Source organism: Colobus angolensis, unplaced genomic scaffold (assembly GCF_000951035.1).
Source record: "Colobus angolensis palliatus isolate OR3802 unplaced genomic scaffold, Cang.pa_1.0 Scaffold30, whole genome shotgun sequence".
Lineage (NCBI taxonomy): Eukaryota > Metazoa > Chordata > Mammalia > Primates > Cercopithecidae > Colobus > Colobus angolensis.
This window is the reverse complement of record NW_012116266.1, coordinates 2,376,034-2,399,311: the sequence shown is the minus strand read 5'-3', so window position 1 is coordinate 2,399,311 and position 23,278 is coordinate 2,376,034. Positions and strand designations below refer to the sequence as shown.

Sequence of the window (23,278 nt, the reverse complement as noted above, 5' to 3'; positions counted from 1 at the left end):
TATTTTCTTGTTTTGTAAGCATACATGACTATGCTTTAAGGGATACTGACTCTTAACTTGGAGATTTTGGGAATTGACTAATTCTCCAGTATTTTAGGAAATGGTGCTGAGTAGTTAATAGTTATGTCCCTTACCCTTTGGAAAGCTGTTTTGAGTAGGAGAGAATCATTTTTCCAGAATTTTCTTAAAGCACTCTCAAGTATACCTCTTTCCAGAAAAATCTTCCACAGTTCCTAAAGGTACGGTCTAAATTCTTTAGTCTGCATTTGAATACTACCATGTCAAAATCCAATCTACTTTCCCTGCTTTATTGCCCTTTAAATTCTCAAATGAAACCTTAGATTCAGCTGGATTTGTTAATTTACTGTCTCCAAATGTACCTTGTATTTTCTTGCTTTTGTACCTTTGCTTGTTTGTTAATTGGAATATCATTTCCCAACCTTTGAGTGAGTAAATCCCACCCATTTTCCAGTATCTGGTTAAAAAATCATGTCCACAGTGGCATCCCTGGCCACTCTAGCTAAAACTGAACTTTGCAGTTGAACTCATTAGCATTTATTATTTTTGCTGAGGCATTTCTTAGGCAGCACCTCATTCTTTGGCTTTAATTTCTCAATTTCATTTAAAATTTTTTTGAGGGCAAGAAAACTTGTCTCATATTTGTCTCTATCCCTTAAAGTTTCTACCATGGAACTCTGCACTGAGTAGGTGCTTAATAGTTATTCTTTGATTATACCGTGGTGTCACTGGCTCTCTTGAGCCCATGTGTTGGAATTTTTTCTTAATCAGTGATCCTGGATAAGGAGCAGCACTTTACCCACAACAATGCGGAGGAATAAAAAACATGCTTCTGCTTAATAGTGTATTGATATAGATAGGTGATAAAAGAATTGACAGTATTTTTCATTAAAGCTAACGTGTACCTAAGCCTCGGGAAGTTTCTTATGAAGCTAATTTTGGGTTTGACAGCATTTTTGTTCTCAACCTTACCAGAGGCACAATTCAGCCTTATAGTCTTTTACAGCTGCAGTTCCAGGAACCCAGAGACCTGCAATGTTTGATGGTGGGTTAGATGGGCCATCACAGTCACTGCGCCAGAACTTTAGGAGGTCATGTATGAGATTCAGTGGGTCATAGTATGTAAAGTGCTTTGTGTTCCAAAGTTAATATTTTTTCTTTTATTATTGGGAACATGTCACTTTTCAAAATATATCTGGATATGTTTGGTCAATGGTAGACACTTATGGGACCTCTGTTAAAAAATGATTTTATTTTAATTTACAGATATTTGCCTGAACTAATACAGCTGATGAAATACCTGACTTTTTCTGCTCCAGGTAAATAATTTGTTACTTTAAAAATATCAGGTTCTAGTAGAATTCAGAGTTTGTATAAAAAGACCTATTTAGGCATGCAAAGTAATATAAATCCAGACCCTAAAGAAGTGATCCCTTTAATAAATAAGTTTTATTAGTTTATGAAAAATGATGACTTATCTTATTGAGTCAACTTATAGCAGAATCACCTTGAACATTTTATTTTATTTTAGTTCAGTTTTTCGAGACAAAGCCTCGCTCTGTCGCCCAGGCTGGAGTGCAGTGGCGTGACCTTGGCACACTGCAGCCTCCACCTCCTGGGTTCAGACGATTCTCTTGCCTCAGCCTCCCGAGTAGCTGGAACTATAGGCATCTGCCAGCACACCCAGCTAATTTTTGTATTTCTGGTAGTGACGGGGTTTTGCTATGTTGGCCAGGCTGTTCTCGAACTCCTGACCTCAGGTGATCCACCTGCCTTGGCCTCCCAAAGTGCTGGGATTGGAGGCATGAGCCACCATGTCCGGCCACCTTGAGCATTTTAAATATGCTTCTTAATATATGTCCTGGGTTCCCTCAACCCATGGGATTTTGATTTGGTAAGTTTCTGATGGGGTCCTGGCATGTTAATTTTTTAAAATGCCAACACATGCTTCTGGTTTATTGTAACTCACTGCCATTATGGCACTAGAGATGATGGAAGTGGCAGGTGATAATGCCACAAGAGTTAAGGACCATAGGGTTAAAGACTAAAAATATTTAAGTATTTACATTTTGTGTATATGTGATAGTAGATTAATGATTTACTTTTGTCCTTTATTTAATGAATGTTTTAATTATATTTTCAATCCCCCAAAAGTTTATTTTAGGATTTTTCAAAGCTTACATTTAAGCTCTAGGTTCTCTCAGCTTGAAATTTGCCTTATGTGTAAGTACAATTTAAAATAAAAGTTTGTTCTGTTTTATTGCTGTAGGTTAATAAGTGAAGTAAATTAGTGGAAAAAAGACCAAATTTTAAGTAAGTAATGTCTTACATGTTTTTTGTGTCAGAAGCTGATTAAATTGATTAATTTTCCCCATAAATGTGAGAAGTCAGAAAATCAATTTCTCATAATAAGAAGTAATAGGTAAGTAAATATTATGCTAGCATTTTGATTTAATGAAGTTTTTTTCACCTCATCTTATGGTTTTAAGGCTGTGATTTCATTTTTCAGTTATTGATTTTAATGATTAAATTTTTTCCGTTGCAGAAATACTCATAACACATTGTAGAATGATTGTTATATATTTTCCAACAGATGAGAATGCTTAAATTAATTGAAATACAAAATTATTTGCAGTTCTATTTTCAGCTTAACAAAGCAGCAAATAAACTGCATTAAATTTTTTACTTAAAATAATCATAAATTATATGTACTTTGTGTCAGTTAATACATTGGGCATGAAAATTACTGGGGGAATTTTAAAAATTCTGAATCCTAGGCTCACCTCAGCTCTACTAAAATTTTGGGTATTCATCCTGGTTTGGCAGCCATGCAGTATGTAATGTTGAAGGATTAGACTTTTAGGTGAGTGGAAACTGGAAAACTATTTATTTGTAGAGAAATCTCAACACTGGTAGGAAAAAAAAATCCCTCCTATTTATCTGGCTTACATAATTCTCAGAAGAAAAATATTTTGTGTTTCAGAGGCTAAATTAGTTACTCTGATTTTTAGCAACTGTGTTGGATAAATTATTTAAAAATCTGCCTCTTTGTGAGCTGAGCAGAAAATGCCATGTGGTGTCTTTACACTCATGATGACAGAGAATGAGACGTTGTCAAATAATCTGGGGTTTGATGTGGAAACATGATGGGGAAATTAATGAGCTCCATTAGAGTGTAGTAAATATACCATAACAATATCATAGAAGTAATTGGTCTTCACAAATTTAATACTGTATTCTTTGTTACTAGATCAGTATCTGATATCTCTAATAAGTTATTAGAAAAACTAAATATTTAGTCATCTAGTCTTCAAATATTAGCATATTTGCTAAGTGTTCTTTCGTAAGATACATAGTTCTTGTCTCTGCTCCAGGCTCACTTATTTATTCAGTGGCTCATGGCAGCCTTGTATATTTTCCTAATTATTAGAAGTAGAAGTGAATTTCTGTTTTCTACTAATTGTCATAGCCATTTTCCTCATAAGATAAGGAATTATCATGATTTTTGCCATTTTTCTTTTTGTTTTTCAGCTTGAGTATTCAAAGACAGTAGACATCTGACTTCAGTTATTTATTCAAGATGCAGAAAAGACAAGGATATTGCAGTTATTGCCGTGTGCAGTATAATAACCTGGAACAGGTGAGAGGTTTCTGTTAATATGATAATATCTCAAAGGACCTAGTTGTGACTTTCTCTTACATTTTATTAAATTCATTTATTTATTTATTGAACAGATCATATTGGGAATCTGTTAGTTGGCAGACACTCTTTAAGGTTCTATGGATACATGAACAAAAACCAAGCCTCTTTTTTCATGAAGCTTGTATTCTAGTGTAGTAAGACAGAAGATAAATAATATATAAATTTAGTACATAATATGTGAGATTGTGATAAATGTTATGAGGAAAACAAAATAGGGAAGGGGTAGGGTAGCCAGGTAAGGCCTTTTTAAGGAAGTGACATTGAGTTGAGATTTGGAGTTTGGGTCTCAGGTTTACATTTATCTGGGGAAAGAGTTTCTAAGTAGAGGGAAGAGACAGAGACCCCGAGGTTACAGAGTGGTTGGCACACTAACGAAGAGCTGGGGGGCTGGGGGCTGCATGGATATGGTGGGGGGGTGGGTGAGAAGTAATAGGCAAAGAATTCAGACTAGTAAATTGTGTATTTTAGATTCAGGAGGTATATGGGCTTGTTTGTTACATGGGTATATTGCATACCTGGTAGGGATTTGGGCTTCTACTGTACCCATTACCCAAATTAGAGAAGTAGATTCTTTAAGACATTGTAGGCTAACGTAAGGACTTTGAATTTTATTTCAAGTGAGATGGGAGAGCATCTCAAAGTTTGAGCATAGGAGTTAGGTCATCTACTTTGTGTTTTAAAAGGCTCATTCTGGCTGCTGAGGGAAAAATAGTTGGTATAGAGATTTAAAATTTTTGTTATTGTGATATAACTCATACACCATATACTTGACCCTTTAAGGTGTATAATTCAGTGATGTTTTGTTATGTTCACAAAGTTGTACAACCATTGTCTAATTCCAGAACATTTTCATCACCCTAAAAGGAAGCCCTGTACCCATTGAGCAGTAACTCACTCCTCCCTTCTGTCACTAGCCCCTGGCAACCACTTATCTGTTTCCTGTCTGTATAGATTTGCTTATTCTGGATATTGCATGTAAATGGAATAAAACATTGTGTGGCCTTTTGTGTCTGCTTGCTTTAATGTAGCGTAATATTTTCACGGTTCATCCATGTTGTAACGTGCATCACGACCTCCTTCCTTTTTATGGCTGACAATGTTCCATTACATGGATCTATCACATTTTGTTTATTCATTGAGCAATTTATGAGTATTTCGGTTGTTTTTGCTTTTTGACTGTTATGAATAGTGCTGCTATGTATATATGTGTACAAGTTTTTGTGTGGACATATGCTTTCACTTTTCTTAGGTTTACATGTAGGGTGGAATTGTTCGGTCACGTGGTAATTGTGTTCAACTTTTTTGAGAGGGTGCCTCACTGTTTGTCAAAGTGGCTGTACCTTACCACCAGCAATGTATGAGGGTTCCAGTTTCTCCACATTCTTGTCAGCACTTGTGGTTGTCTGTTTTTTGTTGTTGTTGTTGTTATAGCCATCTTAGTGGATGTGAGATAGTATCTCATTTTGGTTTTGATTTGCATTTCCCTAATGACATATAGTGTCTTTTCATTCGCCATTTGTATATCTTGTTTAGAGGAATGCCTATTCAGATCCTTTTCCTATTTTTAATTGTGTTGTCTTTTTATTGTTGAGTTGTAGAAGTCTTTATATATTTTGGATACTTGACCTTTATCAGACATATAATTTACAAATACTTTCTCCATTCTGTGGGTTGTCTTGTTACTTACTCTTTTTTTTTTTTTGAGATGGGGTCTTGCATTGTTGCCCAGGCTGGACAGCGGTAGTGCGATCATGGCACACTGTAGCCTCAGCCTCCTGGGCTCAAGCAGCTCTCCTGCCTCAGCCTCCCAAGTAGCTGAGACTACTGGTGTGCACCACCATACCCAGCTAATGTTTTTTTTTTGGTAGAGATGGGGTCTCACTATGTTTCCCAGGCTGGTCTCAAACTCCTGGGCCCAAGTGATTCTCCTGCTTTGGCCTCTGAAAGTTTTGGGATTACAGGCATGAGCCAACACACCTGGCCTTCTTTTCACTTTCTTGATGCTGTGTTTTGATGCACAAAAATTTTAAATTTTGCTATGTTTTGCTCATGTTTTTTGGTGTCGGAAGGGTTGCCTAATCTCAGGATTGAAGATATATGCCTATGTTTTCTTCTAAGAGTTTTATAGTTACTCTTACATTTAGGTCTTTTATCCATTTTGAGTTCATTTTTGTATAAGGGTGTGAGATAGGGCTATGTTTTTTTTTTCTTGCATCTGTAAAATTAAATCTATTTCCTAGAAATTATGTTAAAATTCATGCTCATCAGAGCTCACCCTGTGCTACCTGTAGTGGATTTATATATGTATGTATTTATATTGATTTGTTTACTTTTATTATTTTTACAATAATTATACATATTTATGGGGTACAGTGTGATATTTTGATACATGTATATAATGTGTAATAATCAAACTTGTAATTAGCATACTAATCACCTCAAACATTTATCATTTCTTTGTGTTGGAAACATTTAAAATCCTCTCTTCAATTGTTTGGAAATTTACAATCAATTATTGTTAACTATAGTCATCCTACAGTGCTGTATAGGACACTAGAACAACTAGAACGTATTCCTCCTGTCTAGCTGTAATTTTGTATTCACTAATTATCCTCTCCCAATTTCTCTCCCCTGACTTCTTCCCAGCTTCTAGTAATCACCATTCTGTTCTCTACTTTTATGAGCACAACTTTGATGACAAGATTTTCTTCTTTTATGGCTGAATTGTATTCCACTGTGTATATATACCACATTTCCTTTTTTTTTCTTTTTTTCTTTTTTTTTGTGAGATGGAGTCTTGTTCTGTCACCCAGGCTGGAGTGCAGTGGCATGATCTTGGCTCAGTGCAACCTTTACCTCTTGGGTTCAAGCAATTCTCCTGCCTCAGCCTCCTGAGTAGCTGGGATTACAGGAGCATGCCAACATACCTGACTGATTTTTGTATTTTTAGTAGAGATGTGGTTTCACCATGTTGGCCAGGCTGGTCTCGAACTCCTGACCTCATGTGATCCACCTGCCTCAGCCTCCCAAAGTGTCAGGATTATAGGCATGAACCTCTGTGTCTGGCCCTTTTTTCTTTTATCTGTTGATGGACACTTAGATTGATTCTATATCTTAGCTATTGTGAACAGTGCTGTAGTAATAAACGTTGGGGTGCAGATATCTCTTTGATATACTGATTTCCTTTCCTTTGGATAAATACCTAGTCAGTAGGATTGCTGGATCGTATGATAGTTATATTTTTAGGTTAGTTATAAAACAGTTGTAGGTGCTTGGAGTGACTGTGGGACCAGAGTCCTAGGCTCATAGGCTTATGAACCTATTGTTGCACCTGGATCTTGGGGTACAGATTTGCTCTTTGGTGGAGTTGGATGTCTTTTCTCTTTCTCCTTTGCACGTCTGTTCTACCAGTAAGTTTTTTACTTTTGGAATTTTTCATGATAGTAACTGTTGACTTTTTTACTTGTCAGATGTAGGACTTCTTTGGTCATTTCCTGTAAGACTGGTCTAGCGGTGATGAATTCCTTCAGTTTTTGTTTTTCTGGGAAAGACTTGATTTTTCTCTCATGTCTGAAGGATAACTTTGCTGGGTATAGTATTGTTTGGCTGTTGGAATAGTTTTTCACACTTTCAATATATCATCCTGTTCTTTGCTGGCCTTTAAAGTTTCGCAGATAAATCTGCTGTTAGTCTAATGATGATTCCCTTATATGTGACTTGATGCTTTTGCTGTTTTTCAGATTATCTTTGACAGTTTATAATGTGCCTCAAGGAGGACATTTTTGGGTTGAATGTATTTGGGAAATTCTTCGAGCTTCCCATATCTGAATTCCATAGACTTGGGAAGTTTTTTGCTATTATTTCATTAAATAGGTTTTCTATGCCTTTCTTTTTGTCTTCCCTGTCTGATTCCCCTAACACAAATATTTGTTCACTCAGTGGTGTCCCATAAGTCTTGTAGGTTTTTTTCACCCCTTTTGCATCATTTCTTTTTTTTCCCTCTGACTGGATAATTTCAAATGACTGATCTAAAAATTTAGAGATTTCTTTCTTCTATTTTATCAAATCTGCGGTTGAATCTCTCTATTGTATTTTTTATTTCGTTCATTGAATTCTTTAGCTGTAGGATTCCTGTTTGGTTCTTTTTTATGATTTTTTTCTGTGTTGAATTTTTGCTCATATGTGAATGGTTTTTCTGATTTTGTTGAATTGTCTATGTATATTTTCTTGTCTCATTGAGTTTCCTTAAGATCTTTATTTTGAATTCTTTTTCAGAAATTAGTTTATTTTCTTTTCATTGGGTTTTTTTTTTTTTAAATGAGAAAGTTATGTTCCTTTGGTGGTGTTATATTTCTTTGCTTTTTTATGTTTCTTATATCCCTGCATTGATGTGCCCGCATCTGGTGGAATAGTCACTTCTTCCATACTTCTGGAGTGGCTTTCATATTGAATAACTTTCACCTGTAGTTGGGCTTTAATGTGCTAGTTGGGAGAGTGTGGTTACTCTGTTACCAGATAGATGCAGTGGTATATAGTCTTCATTCTGTTTCTTCAGCTGTGTTCACCATCAGCAATAACTGTGGGCACCTCAGTGGCCTACACTGTAGAAGTTTGTGGCAGTGGCAGCAGCATAGGCTGAATGTCCTTGATGTCAAGGGCTTCTGGGATCCACCTGTTCTTGTTTTCATTACAATGGGGAGACTTAGCTGAGTAGATCCCTCTTGGTGTTAGGTCTGACATGGCCTGTAAGCAGCTTTAGTAGCACTGTGTTCCAGTTGCAGGTGTTTGGAGTGGCTGTGGGACCAGGGTCCTAGGCTCATAGGCTTGTGAACCTATTGTTGCACCTGGATCTTGGGGTACAGATTTGCTTTTTGGTGGGGTTGGATGTAGGTTGCCCACAGAGCCAGGACCTGTAACTTTTAGGCACCCCCTAGTAGTTGGGGCCCAGGGAGTCACGTTGTAGCTGAGATTTCTACCCTTGAAGGGCAGGGCACAGCACTGACCTGACTCCAGGGAAAAATAGTTGCTCTGGAGGTTTGATCCTGGGAAGCAGGGTTTGGCTGCAGTTCAGAAACGTGAGCCAGTAGAGCTCAGTGGCAACTTAGGTCTCAGGGGATGAGGCATTGTGTAGTAGTGACTCTAGACACTGGGATGGTGGGACTCAGCAGCAGCAGACACATAGCTGTTGTTTGGACCCTGTGTAGGGCAGGGAACAGTACAATGACTCCATTCCGCAGGTAAAGGCACGTCTCAGCAGCTCAGACTCTAGGGATCTAGTCTGATCTAGGAAAGCAGAGTACTAGAGTTGTTTGGCTAGTAGGATGAGGTGTCTAAGCTTAGCCACTGCTCTCTTTCCCTGGGACATGAGGTACTCAGCCCTGCGGTACACAGCTGCTCAGCTTGGCCAGGACACCATTTCCCCAGGGGATAATATGCTGCTTCAGTTCAGGTTTGGGCAGGGATCGGGGACAGTGGCGTGACTGTTCCGGGCGGCCATTTCTTTGGGATGCAAGGTGCCACTTCAGCTTAGGTACTGGGGTGTGTGACTACTCTAAATATCTAAGGCAGTTTCCTGCAATTCAGGATGCTACTTCAACCTAGGCACTGGGGATGCGTGACTGCTTTGAGCCGCAAAGTACTATTTTCCTGGGAGGCAGGGTACCACTTCAGCTCCAGCCTGATGGGGTGAGAGCAGAGGTGGGTGAAGTGGCTTCATTTCTTCTTGGTTCTATGAGGAAGGATTTAACCACTGTTTGTATCTTGGCCTGGGGATGTCAGGCCACCAGGCTGGGATGATTCAGCAGTGGCTTAGCCTCAGGGATGAAAGGGAGCCATGGCTACTTGCCCCTGGAGCAAAACACGTTTCAGCCGTAGTTCCACTTGCAAGGTGGTGTAGCCACATGGGCTACAGGGGCCAGGGCACAGTGTTGGCTTCTTCTCTCAGGGGAACACAGTGGTGTAGACTCCAGACAGCTCCCTCAGCTGGTCTTCGTCCTTGTGAGGACTACAGGGGTGAGGTCTGTAGGTGTCCAAGGTATTAATGGGGGTTGGTTGTTGGAATCCTCTTGCTTGCCTTCTTGCTATAGGGAGAAGTTCTTCCTGGTTCCCCGCTGATCCCGATTGGGAATGGGGTGCTGGAGGCCTGGCATTCCCTTCTGCTTTCTGTGTTGCCATTCTGAGTTCTTTGCTCACCCTGGTTTCTTTTTCTCCTCTGATGCACTCCATTGCCCTTCTTCAGTTGTTTTTGTTAAGATACAGTGGTTTATTCATTGTGCTGGCCATCTTTTTCCGAGTTTATTCTTTTACATGTGATGTAGAGTAGTACCAGCACCATTTGTTGAAGACTATCCTTTCCCGATTCAATTGCCTTGACATCCTTGTTGAAAATCAGTTGACCATAAATACAAGGTTTACCTCTAGACTTTCAATTCCATTTTATTTATCTATATATCTGCTCTGATGCCAGCACCACATAGTCTTGATTACTGCAGCTTTGTAGTAAAATTTGGAATCGTGACATTTGAGTCCTCCAACTTTGTTCCTCTTTTTCAAGATTTTTTTGGCTATTCTTGGTTCCTTGTATTTCCATATGAATTTAAAGATTACCTTGTTAGTTTCTGCAGAAAAGCAGCTGGAATTCTGATAGGGATTGTGTTGAATCTGTAGATACATTCATGGGGAATATACATCTTAATATTAAGTCTTCCAGTCCATGAATAGAGGTAATGTATTTCCATTTATGTAGAGATTTAAAATCTTTTACCAGTGTTTTGTAATTTTCAGTGTACAAGTTTTACACTTCTTATGCTAAATTTATTCCTAAACATTTTATTCATTTTAATGCTATTGTAAATGGAATTGTTTTCTTAAGTTCATTTTGGATTATTTGTTGGGAGTGTATGGAGAGCTTCAATAGATTTTTAAATACTGATCTTGTATCATACAACCTTGCTGACCTTGTTTATTAGTGCTAATAACTTTTTTGTCGATTCCTTAGGATTTTCTATATACTAGATTATGTCCTCTCCAAATAGTTTTACTGCTTTTTTCCCCAGTCTGGATGCCATTATTTCTTTTTCTTGCCTAATTGCTCTTGCTAGAATTTCTAGTATGATGAGTGTTAAATTACAGTAGTGAGAATTGATATCCTTGTTTTGTTTTGAATCTTGGGAGAAAACTTTCAGTCTTTTGTCATTAAGTTTGATGTTAGTTGTGGGTTTTAGCCTTCTATTCCTAATTTGCTAAGTGTTTAATCATGAAAGGGTATAGGCTTTTGTCAAACGCTTTTCTGCAACTATTAGATAAGTATGTGTTTTTTTTCTTTAGTCTATTAATATAATGTATTACAGTATTTGTCAGCTCAGGCTGCCATAATAAAATACCATAGACTAGTTAACTTAAATCAGCAGTACCCAGCCTTTTTGGCACCAGGGACCAGTTTCGTGGAAGACAATTTTTCCACAGGCAGGGTGGAGGGGTGGTTTTGGGATTTAACTGTTCCACCTCAGATCATCAGGCATTAGATTCTCATAAGGAGCACACAACCTAGATCCCTTGCATGCACAGTTCATGATAGAGTTTACGCTCCTATGAGAACCTAATGCCTCCACTGATCTGACAGGAGGTGGAGCTCAGGTAGTAGCGCTTGCTTGCCTGCCGCTTACCTCCTGCTGTGTGGCCCAGTTCCTAGCAGGCCATGGACCAATACCTAACAGCCCTTCTTACTGTGTCCTTCTGTAGCAGAGGGAGAGGGAGATTTCTCTTCCTATTTTATAAGGCCACCAATCCTATTGAATGATGTCGCTACTGTTATGACTTCATCTAACCTAAATTACCTCCTAAAAGCCCTGTTTCCAAATACAGTCACATTAGGGGTTACAACCTCAACATGTGAATTTTGGGTGGGAGGCAGTTCAACCTATAGCGGTTAGATTGCTTGGTTTTCAGATGTTAAACTAATCTTGCATTTGTGGGCTAAATCCCACTTGGTCATGGTGTATAATCCTTTTTATATGTTGCTGAATTTGGTTTGCTATTAATAATATTTTGTTAAGGATGTTTGCAGCCTTGTATTTCAAGGCTTTGGAGAACTATAAAAGCAGTGAAGTAATATGGGGCCCATATCTAGTGAAGTATTTTACAGAAACAGTGGAAGCCAAAAGAAAGAAAACAACTGCATCTAGAATTCTCTACTCAATACGTATATCTTTTAATAAGGAAGGTGAAATAAAACTATTTTCAGGAAATAAAAATTAAGGGAATTTGTCACCAGCAGACTCTCACTAAAGGAAAAACTAAAAAGGAGTTCTTCAGGCAGAAGGAAAATGATTCCCGATGGAAGCTCAGAGATACAGGAAGTAATGAAGAACAGTGGAAAGGTAAATATGTAGGCAATCTAAGTGAATTCTGTCTTGTGGGATGAACAACAATGGCATATAAATTGGGAGGGGAGTAAATAATGTTAATTTCTAAGGACTTTACATTGTTTATAAAGAGAATAAAAGTAACAAGTAATTTTAGACATTGACAGTTCAGGGTTGCTCATTGTAATCTCTTACCAAAATAGACTATGAAAAGTCTATAACTAACTACAGAGTTAACAGAAAGGGAAAAATTGAAATGATGAAATGTAGTCTACAAGAAGACAAGAAAGGAGAGGAAAAGGGATAATTGTATAGGCAAGAATAACAGATTGAAAAAGAAAAAGTTAAATACAACTCTATCAATAATATATTAAGTGAAAATAGATTTGATGCTTGAATTACAACTGTATTCAATATTTTGTCAGAGGTCCTAGTCAAGGAAATAAGGAAAGAAAAATAAAAATTATAAAGATTGGATAAGAAGAAATAAAACTATTATTTATACACAACATGTGGACATAAAAACTCAAAAGATATCTAGGTAAACCATTAGAATCAATAAGTGAGTTAAAAAAGGTTGTTAGACCAATGTAAAAAGAAACTGTATTTTTATATACAGATACCATGTAGAAAATGAGATAAAAAAATTAAATAGCATCAAAGAACATCAAAATCTAGGGAATAAACTTGAGAAAATGTAAGATCTTTAAACTAGAAACTATAAACATTGAAAGAAATTTTCATGTTCATGGATTGAAGAATCAATATTGTAAACATTGTCAGTTGTGCCTAGATTGTTATATTTATCCAACGTAATTTCAATCAAAATCTCAGAGAATTATTTTTTTTAATGAAAAACCAATTCCAAAAATAAATGTGGGAAAGTAAAAGGCTCCAGAAGAACTAGGATAATCTTAAGAACAAAGTGAATAGATGTCCTCTATCAGATACTAAAACTTATGAAACTTTAGTCTTTAAAATAATATAGTCTTGCTGCAGAGGTAGACCATGGAAACAAATCAGGAATTCCAGAAACAGACACATATATGGACGTCTGATTTGTAACAAAGGTGGTGCTGCACAGCAGTGAGGACAGAACTTTCTTCAATAAATGATACTAGGTCAATTGAATATTCATATGGAGAGGAAAGTGAAACTTTATTGCCAAATCACCCTGCATATAAAAATCAGTTAGAAGTAGACTATAGATGTAAATGTTGTAGCCAAAATAGTAAAGCTTCTAGAAACAGGAGAAAATCTCTAGGACTTTGATGGTAAGGAGAGATTTCTGGCCACAAAAACCACTGACAAAAAAAGATAAAAACTCTGGACTGCAGTAAAGTTAAGAAACAATGGAAGATGACTAAGAAAGTGAAAAGAAGCTCCAGAGAGGAAGATGGTACTTGAAACACATATAATTGAGCAAAGAACTGGTGTCCAGAATAAGGAATTTCTACACGTCCATAAGGAAGAGACAGAACATCCATTTGAAAAACAGAGACTTAACAGATCCAACATAAAAGAGGATATCCAGATGGCCAGTAAATATGAAAAGCTATCACAAAAATTACAGATTAAGGCCACAGTGATATAACAATAAACATCCTTATAATTGCTCAAATGAAAGAGACTGACAATACCAAGTGTTGATAAGGAGCTAGGAATACTGCTGGTAGGAATATACATTGGTACAGCCACTTTGGAAGACTGGTCAATAGTGAGTACTAAAGCTGAATGTGCGCAAATTTTTGTGACCCAGAAGTTTCACTCCTAATAATGTACTCAACAAAAATACATGCACATTGGCACCAAAAGACACATACAAGAAGGTTCTTCACAGCATTATTAGTAATAGTCAAAAGCTGGAAACAACACAATTGTCCGTCAAGAGTAGAATGAATAAATGAAATATGGCATATTCATACAGTGAAATATTATGCAGAAAAGAAAATGAACAGATTCAGCTAATATGGATGAATATCACGTATATAATATTGAGTAAAATAAGCTGAATGCAAAAGCATACATATTATATGACTCCATTTATATACATTTCAGAAAATTTCAAAACTATAGTATTAAAAGTTAGGTAATAGTTACTTTTGGGGAAAACGGAAGGGATATTAGATTGGGATGGGACATTACAGGGATTTCTGGATGCTTGTCAACTTTTCATGGATAGATGGTAAGGATGTGTCTACTTTGTGATAGTTGATTGAGCTATATGCATATGATTTGTGTACTTTATGTATGTTATACATCAATTCAAAAAATCTAAAGGAACTGACACCTTATGGGATGTAAATGAAGTTTTCTATTCACATTTCTTTTTTCTTTTTGCCTTGGCAGAGAGAGGACAAGGTTGGATTTTATTATTTATTTTTGTAATTTCAACTTTTATTTTAGATTCGGGGGGGACACATGTCCAGGCTTGTTACGTGGGTATATTGTGTGATGCTGAGGTTTGGGGTACAAAGGATCCCATCACTCAGGTAGTGAGCATAGTACCTGATAGGTAGTTTTTCAGCCCTTGCCCCCTGCCCTGTCTCTCCTGACCCAGTATCTCCCAGTGCCTTTTATTCCCATCTTTATGTCCACATGGACCTAATGTTTAGCTCCCACTTAAAAGTGAGAACATGCGGTATTTGGTTTTCTGTTCCTGTGTAAATTTGCTTAGGATGATGGCCTCCAGCTGCATCCATGTTGCTGCAAATGACACGATCTCATTTTTTGTGGCTGTGTAGTATTCCATGATGTATATGTACCACATATTCTTTATTCAGTAAGGTTGGATTTTAACTGAATATTTATTTGTTTCCTTGTGCATTTGTCCCATTTAACCACCAGGCATTCTAACTCTGGTGATGGGTCCTGGACAGTAGAGAGTTTTGTAGCAGGATTTTGAAAGTGTCATAATGTAGATTGTTCCTGGGGCTAGGAGCACTAGCATGGACCTCTGAAGTCAACGTGGAAGAAAATAATGCCAAGAGTTGTAACAGTGGTCAGGAGTTAGCAACCTGATTTAAGTTCTTTAACACCTTTACTGGGATATTTTAAAATATCTTTTCTAAGTATTGTTAAATTAAAATGCACTATTAAATTGTAAATAACATGTTAGAAATATGCCATTTCCTAGCATGATACAAAGAAAGAGGATAAGCTTTGGAGTTATTAAAATCCTGGCCTTGCTGTTTGCTCAGTATAAAACTTTGGGCAGTTTACTCTAATTCTTTTTTTTTTTTCTTTTCTTTTCTGTTTTTTTTTTTGAGACAGAATCTCACTCTGTCGCCCAGGTTGGAGTGCAGTGATGCAGTCTCAGCTCACTGCAACCTCCGCCTCCAGGGTTCAAGCAATTCTCTGCCTCAGCCTCCCCAGTAGCTAGGACTGGGCACACAGCACCACCATGCCTGGGTAATTTTTTTTTTGTTGTTCTCTAGAGACGGGGTTTTGCCTTGTTGGCCAGGCTGGTCTTAAACTGACCTCAGGTGATCTGCCCACTGCAGCCTCCCAAAGTGCTGGGATTACAGGCCTGAGCCACTGTGCCCAGCCCAGTTTACTCTTTAATTTTTTGTGCCTTAGTCTTTTCATGCTAAATGGGGACAATATTCTTAGTGAAAAGTCAGTGAAGATTACTGTGTAAGTGGAATAGCACTGTGTTTGGTACGTCATAGGTGCTCCATAGGTAGACTTTAGCCCATTCTACTTGCTAGTCCACTAAATAATATTAGTAAAGAAAGAATCTTTCTAACTGTAGAGAGAATTACAAGTCTGAAAAATTTAGCATATTTATTTAATTTTAATTTTGTGTTTAAGTTAGGATTTTTAATTTCTGAAAGAAAATAAAGGGGCCTTTTTTGTCAGTTAATCTTTGACCTCTTTTAATACAATAATCCAGCCCTGTTCTCTCTCTCAACAGATTTTCATTTTAAAAAACATTTACTCATTGAAAAAGATAAGAATTTATAAGAAAAATTGAAAAATTACTCATAACTGCACCACACTGACATCTGTACTAGTAAGGTTTGGTATACATATACACTAGTCCCCCCTTATCTGTGGTTGGTTTCAGTTACAGCCAAACATGGCTCGAAAATATTATATGGAAAATTCCAGAAATAAATGGGCAAATAAATTGCACGTCATTCTGAGTAGCTTGATGAAATCCTTCGCTGTCACTCATTGTCCCACTCAGAATATGAATCATCCATTTGTCCAGCATATTCCTGCTTTATATACCATCTGCCCATTAGTCACTCAGTAACTGTCTTGGTTATTTGATCAACTGTTGGATATCACAGTGCTTGTGTTCAAGTAACCCTTATTTTACTTTTGTTACAGTGTATTGTTATAATTGTTTTATTTCATTATCAGTTATTGTCGTTAATCCCTTACTATGTCTAGTTTATAAATTAATCTTTATCATAGGTACGTAAGGAAAAACATATATAGGTTTGGTACTATCCACTGTTTCAGGCATCCACTGGGGGTCTTGGAACAAATCCCCTGAGGATAATAGGGGACTACTGTAATTTCTTCCATTTACTTGTCTGTATGTTTTTAAACTGTAGTTTGACATGAAACCATACATGTGGTTTTTGCATTCCTCATTTTTTTCTAAATCCAGCGCCTTAGACCGCTTGGCCACACTACTACACTCATTTTTTCTTACTATGTAACGTTTCCCCATGTTATTAAAAATTCTTTGTATTATTTTAGGTAGCTGCATAGTATTACATCTTAGAACCTATTATAACTGAAGTCTTTTACTGTTAGAAACTTAGGAGGTTTCCAGTTTTTTGTTATGCTATGATAATGATATCTTTTTTGCATGAATCATTTACCTTTAAGACTATTTCCTTAGGCTATACTTAGGGAAATCTCATTATTTTACCTAAGGGAAAGTAGTTTTATGGTTTTTAGATGCAGATTTCAGAATTGCTTTATAGAAAAGCTGTCAGTTCATAATTTTACCAGGAGTATATAAATGAATCCATTTTGTCGAACTCTCACTACTAAATACTATCCATTTAAAAATATTCCATTTCTTTTTTCTTTATAGCATTTGTTCAGTGCTCAGCACAGGAGTTTGACCAGACAGAGTAGACGTCAAATATGTACCAGCAGTTTGATGGAGCGTTTCTTACAGGATGTACTGCAGCACTACCCATATCACTGTCAAGAGAGCAGGTAAAATAGTTGATTGGAATAATATTTATACATAGTTATATGTTACAGTGGGTGTTTGTGTTCATGTCCCAATCAATACTATAAGTGAATCTTTGAATCAAGGAATATAAAGTGAAATTTTAGTAACTTTCATTTGCAATTTTAAATTTTTCTTAGCTTAAGTAAGAACTTTCACTATAGAAGATATGGACTACATTATATTTTTTTCCTAAATAAAAGTCTAAGGCTAATAAATAATTGTATATCGTTAAGATGTTTTATAAGTATGTTACAGGATTAAGCAGGGGGAAAAGGAGGAAGAAATAGTTTTTATCTGTTTGTTTGTTTGTTTTTTCTGAGGTGGAGTTTCACTCTTGTTGCCCAGGGTAGAGTGCAATGGCATGATCTCAGCTCACCGCAACCTCCACCTCCCAGATTCAAGCGATTCTCCTGCCTCAGTCTCCCAAGTAGCTGGGATTACAGGCATGCGCCACCACGCCTGGCTAATTTTTTGTATTTTTATTAGAGGCGAGGTTTCCCCATGTTGGTCAGGCTGGTCTGGAACTCCCGACCTCAGGTGATCCACCTGCCTTGGCCTCCCAAAGTGCTGAGATTACAGGTGTGAGCCACCGCACCTGCAAAATAGTTTTTGGAAGGTTAGCAACAGAAAATCTGGTGACAAAAGCAGAGTAAGGACAATCAAGTCAAAACTGAGTCAGTTCCACATTAATAGAACTCTGCTAATTCTGAGTAAAAGAGATATCAAAAAGAATTGGGTTTTTAAATAATCTGTTTTTATTTTGATAGCTTTTCTTGTATCCATTTGTTTTAGTTGTTTTTAATAAAAGTAATTATTTTGATAACATTTAAGAGTTAATGCCCTATGTTAAAGAAAAACATTGGTGGAAAATCAGATTAAATACTGTGGTAAGTTTTTAGCTCCAGCTGTACAAGATAAGGTAAAAATAGATCATTAGCACATCTGTGCAGAATTAACTGAGATGTGCACCAATTAGTAGAAAAAGAGATAAACTTCTTTACCTTGCAGATCACTAACATAGACCTTAGAAATGGCAAAAATATTTTAATGGGGAAAAATTAGAGGAAAACAAGATGATTTCTTAGCTGATGGGAAGATAGAATTAGCCTATCCTGGGGTCAGTATAAATTTTCAGTATTTTTTTTTTTTTTTTGCGACGGAGTCTTGCTCTGTCACGATCTCAGCTCACTGCAACCTCTGCCTCCCTGATTCAAGCAATTCTTCCTGCCTCAGCCTCCCAAGTAGCTGGGATTACAGGCACACATCACCACGCCTGGCTAATTTTTTTGTATATTTAGTAGAGACTGGGTTTTGCCATGTTGGCCAGGCTGGTCTTGAACTCCTGACCTCAGGTTATCTGCCCGCCTTGGCTTCCCAAAGTGCTGGGATTACAGGCATGAGTCACCACGCCCAGCTCCAATGTATAACTCTCATGAGCAGTGCTTCAGCAAACATGTTTTTACATGAAACGGTTTCTTTTTTGTTTTGTTTTGTTTTTTTGAGACAGAGTCTCACTCTGTCGGCCAGGCTGGAGTGCTATGGCACGGTCTTGGGTCCTTGCAACCTCCATCTCCCGGACTCAAGCAATTCTCCTGCCTCAGCCTCCAGAGTAGCTGGGATTACAGGCATGTGCCACCATGCCTGGCTAATTTTTGTATTTTTAGTAGAGACGGGTTTCACCATGTTGGCCAGGCTGGTCTCAAACCCCCGACCTCAGGTAATCTGCCCACTTCGCCCTCCCAGAGTGCTGGGATTACAGGTGTGAGCTACTGCGCCCGGCCACATGCAACTATTTCTATGTTATATCTTGCTAGAATTTGAAGTTCTGGGTCAGAGTTTATGGACCTTAAAAATGTTTTTTTAATTTTTTTTTTATTTGTTAACTTTCCTTTTTGGAATAATTTCAGGCTTACAAAAATGTTGCAAAACTGGTACAAGAAGTTCTTGGATCACCTTCCCCTGGCTTTCTCAAATATTAAATCCAAAATAACCACAGAGGGCCAGGAGTGGTGGCTCACGCCTGTAATCCCAGCACTTCGGGAAGCCAAGGAGGGCTGATGGCTTGGGGTCAGGAGTTCAAGACCAGCCTGGCCAACGTGGTGAAACCCCTGTCTCTACTAAAAATACAAAAATTAGCTAGGCATGTTGGCACATGCCTGTAGTCCCAGCTACTCGGGAGGCTGAGGTAGAATAATTCCTTGAACTGCACTCCAGCCTGGGTGACAGAGCTAGACTCCATCTTAAAAATAAATAAAAAAATTAAAAAACCACAGTACAATGATAAAAACCAGGAAACTACAAATGCAGTAGGAGGATTACTTGACTACGCGAGTTGGAGGCTGCAGTGTACTTTGACCTCCCCGCAGCCCGTGAATAGGTACATCCAGCCTGGGCAACATAGTGAGGCCTGTCCTGGCCTCTAAAAAAAACAAGCCCCAAGCTGGACGCAGTGGTTCACACCTATAATACCACCACTTTGGGAGGCCGAGGCGGGTGGATCACCTGAGGTTGGGAGTTTGAGACCAGCCTGACCAACATGGAGAAATCCTGCCTCTACTAAAAATACAAAAAATTAGCTGGGCATGGTGGTGCATGCCTGTAATCCTAGGTACTCAGCAGGCTAAGGCAGGAGAATTGCTTGAACCCGGGAGGTGGAGGTTGTGGTGAGCTGAGATTGTACTATTGTACTCCAGTCTGGGCAACAAGAGCAAAACTTCATCTCAAAACAAACAAACCCAAAGCAAAATCTCCCTGAACCCTGCTCAGAGGGAGCCAGTTTTAAAAACACAAAAACCAAAAACCAAGAAATTACATTGATACCATACTAACAGCTAATCTATAGACCTTGTTTAAATTTTGTTGGTTGTCTTAACTCATATCCATTTCTTGGGCCAGAAACCAATCCAGAATCACACATTGCATTTTGTTGTCAACATCTCCTTAGTTTTCCTTTATCTTAAATAGTTCCTCAGTTTTTCTTTGTTTTTAAGACCATGATACTTTCTTTATAGAGTACTGGCCAGTTAATTTATAGGATAGCCTTCAATTTTTGTCTGTCTGGTATTTTCTTATGATTAAACTTTGGTTATGCATTTTGGGCACGAATATCTTAGAATCGATGTTGTGCCCTTCTCAGTGTGGAATCAGGAGACACATAATGTTGCCATATCATTTGGGTGATGTTAGCTTGAGCCACTTGATTAAGGTACTACAGTCTGCCAAGTTACTCCACTGTGAAGTTACTGTTTTTCCTAATTAATAAGGGTCGGTATGGGGAAGAACTTTGAGACTGTGTAAATACCCTGTTTCTTATCTTACTTTTGCCCACTTATTTTATGCAGCCATTAATGATTCTTTAATCAAAATTCTACCATAAAAAAGATCTTGTTCTTTCACTTATTTATTCAAGTATTTAATATTTATTTATATCATTATAGACTCATGTATATTTCTTTTATTCTATGGGTTTTAATTTGTTACTAGTTATTATTTATTTTGTTGCTCACATTGTGTATGGACCTTTGAAATCCTTGCTAGACACTTCCTAGAAGGCTATACCAATTTATACTCACACCAGCAGCATAAGAGAATGCCGATTCTCTTGTCTAGAGAATGTCACTGTTGCTAACCCTGGGATTATCAGCTTCTTTTTTCCCTACCAAAATAATGGGCCAAAAATGTGTAGATATACATACGGATAATCCCATATTATCTATTTTCAGGTAGAACTTTTTTGTGTATTGATTGGCCATATTTTATTCTATGATATGTTTGTTAATATACTTTGCCCATTTTTCTATTGAGTTATTTGTATATTTTGGCTTTGTAAGCAGTATTTGAGTATGAGTAATATCCTTTGTATTTTAAATGTGTTACAGATTTTTTTTCAGAACCCAGTTGTTTGTCTTTTAACTGTATATGTTATTCTTTATCATACAGAGATTAAAATTTTTGATTTAATCAGATGTAAGGAGAATTTTTCTTTACGGCTTCTTTTATGCCTTTTTCTTCATGCCTTTGTTTTTTGTTTTAAATATTTGTAATCATCTTGGAGTTTGGTTTTATATGTGGTGTGAGGCAGAACTTCTTGTATCTCTCATTATCCCTGCTGATATAAAATGTCACCACCTGTGTCATAACCTGAGTTCTTGTATTTGTGTATATGTGTGTTTGTAGATCTTTTTGCATACCATTTTGTTTCCTTGATTTTAAAAAAATCACATGCCAATAGTACATTTTTTTTTATATATGTATAAGCTTTCTAACTTATAGGATTTATGATTTAAAAAAATTTCCTTTCTGTTCTCCTCTTGTCTAGACATTGTAAATTTTTCTATTTTAGCTTTCCTGAAAATCAGCTCTTGCTTTATTTTTGTTTTGTCTTCATTAATTTTTTCCTTTTCTTAATATATTTCATCTACCTTCTTATGGGGGCAATTTGGTTGTTATTTTTTTCATCTTAAATTGGGTGCCCAGTTGTATTTATGAATTCTTTTCTTAATGGAAGTATTTAAAAGTATGACGTTTTTATTTTGGCCATATCTCATAGTTTTTATTTCTTTTAGATAATTTAAAAAATATTTTCTTTTTAGCTCAAGAGTTTGACTGTTTTTTGTTCGTTTGTAGGTCTCACTTTGTGGCCCAGGCTGGAGTGCAGCGTGTGATTATAGCTCACTGTAGTCTCAAAGTCCTGGGCTCAAGTGACCCACCTGCTTCAAACTCTCGAGTATCTGGGACTATAGGCATGTACCACCATGCCTGGCTTATTTTTTTAAATTTTTGTAGAAACAGGATCTCATTATGTTGCCAAGGCTTTCTCGAACTCTTGGCCTCAAGTGATCGTCTCACTTGAGTCTTCCAAAGTGAGGGGATTACAGGCATGAACCACCACACCTGGCCAAAAGAGTGTTTTTTAATTTTTAATGGTTAGCTTTTTAGAGAGTATTTTTTTGTTGTTGTGTAGTTACAAATGATGTGTTAAATGTGGATTATGATTTAATTGTTAAACATATTATACACACACAAGTACAGATGCAGATCAAAGCATCCAGATGGCAGTTCATGATCTTCTTGGGATTTTACCAACTGTATGATTTTATGATTCTACCTTCTTTTCTTTTCTCCCTTTTCTTTCTTTTCTTAGGGACATGTTGCAAAATTGGTTTTATTTTGAGAATGTTGTGGTGGTCCTTAAGACAAATGAAGAAGTCTGGGGTTCTGAAGAACTAGAGTAAAGTGGTTGTTGCACTGCAATGTCATTGTTGAGAAGCATGAAAAATTAAGATTGTTTTTTGCTGCATCACAATACTTTGGATGCCGGGTTAACTTTTTTATTTTCCAAATTCAAAATTAATATTAAGGCAATCAGTTTATATGGGAAAGATAGTAGCAGTAATACTTAGGCTAAAATAAAATTGCATATGGCTGACACATGTGCATGTTCTCTTGGACAAATGACATCTCAAATTAGAAAAATTCAATACATTTTTAGGTGTTTATTTTTAATTTTTATAGGCTATTTTTATAAACAAACAGTTTTAGATTAATGGAACCATTGAGGAAATAGTACAGAGTGTGCCTATAATGCTCTCTCACCCAATTTCTCTATTATTAACATTAATGTGGTATATTTGTTACAAGTAATGAACTGATATTAGTAAAGTTCATGGTTTATTCAGACTTCTTAGTTTCTACTTAAACTAAGTTTTCTTAAACTAAGATTTCCTTAGCTTTACTAGTTTTTCTGTTTCAGAATCACATCCAGGATACCACATTATATTAACTTGTAATGTCTCTTTAGGTCCCTCTTGGCTGTGACAGTTTAATTTTTTTTTTTTTCTTAAGTCTAGATGTGATGATACTTACCTCCTTGAATTATTATTATTATTATTTTATTTATTTATTTATTTATTTTGAGGCGGAGTCTCGCTCTGTCGCCCGGACTGGAGTGCAGTGGCCGGATCTCAGCTCACTGCAAGCTCCGCCTCC

The 23,278-nt window shown here is 37.0% G+C and overlaps 1 protein-coding gene across 2 annotated transcripts in view; it reads left to right on the top strand.

Annotated features, from left to right (window-relative positions):
* Positions 1 to 1,281: 1,281 nt before the first annotated feature.
* The window catches only part of ZDBF2 (zinc finger, DBF-type containing 2), a 33,299-nt gene continuing 11,302 nt past the window's right edge, over positions 1,282 to 23,278 (top strand). Inside the window, exons 1-5 of one of the 2 annotated variants that reach the window (XM_011949864.1) lie at positions 1,282 to 1,337; positions 2,288 to 2,331; positions 3,550 to 3,658; positions 11,997 to 12,099; positions 17,144 to 17,271. In XM_011949864.1, coding sequence (XP_011805254.1) covers positions 12,046 to 12,099; positions 17,144 to 17,271 — 182 coding nt within the window. In that variant the 5' untranslated portion in view covers positions 1,282 to 1,337; positions 2,288 to 2,331; positions 3,550 to 3,658; positions 11,997 to 12,045. The remainder of the gene's footprint in view (positions 1,338 to 2,287; positions 2,332 to 3,549; positions 3,659 to 11,996; positions 12,100 to 17,143; positions 17,272 to 23,278) is intronic. The other variant, XM_011949863.1, reaches the window with a different exon arrangement.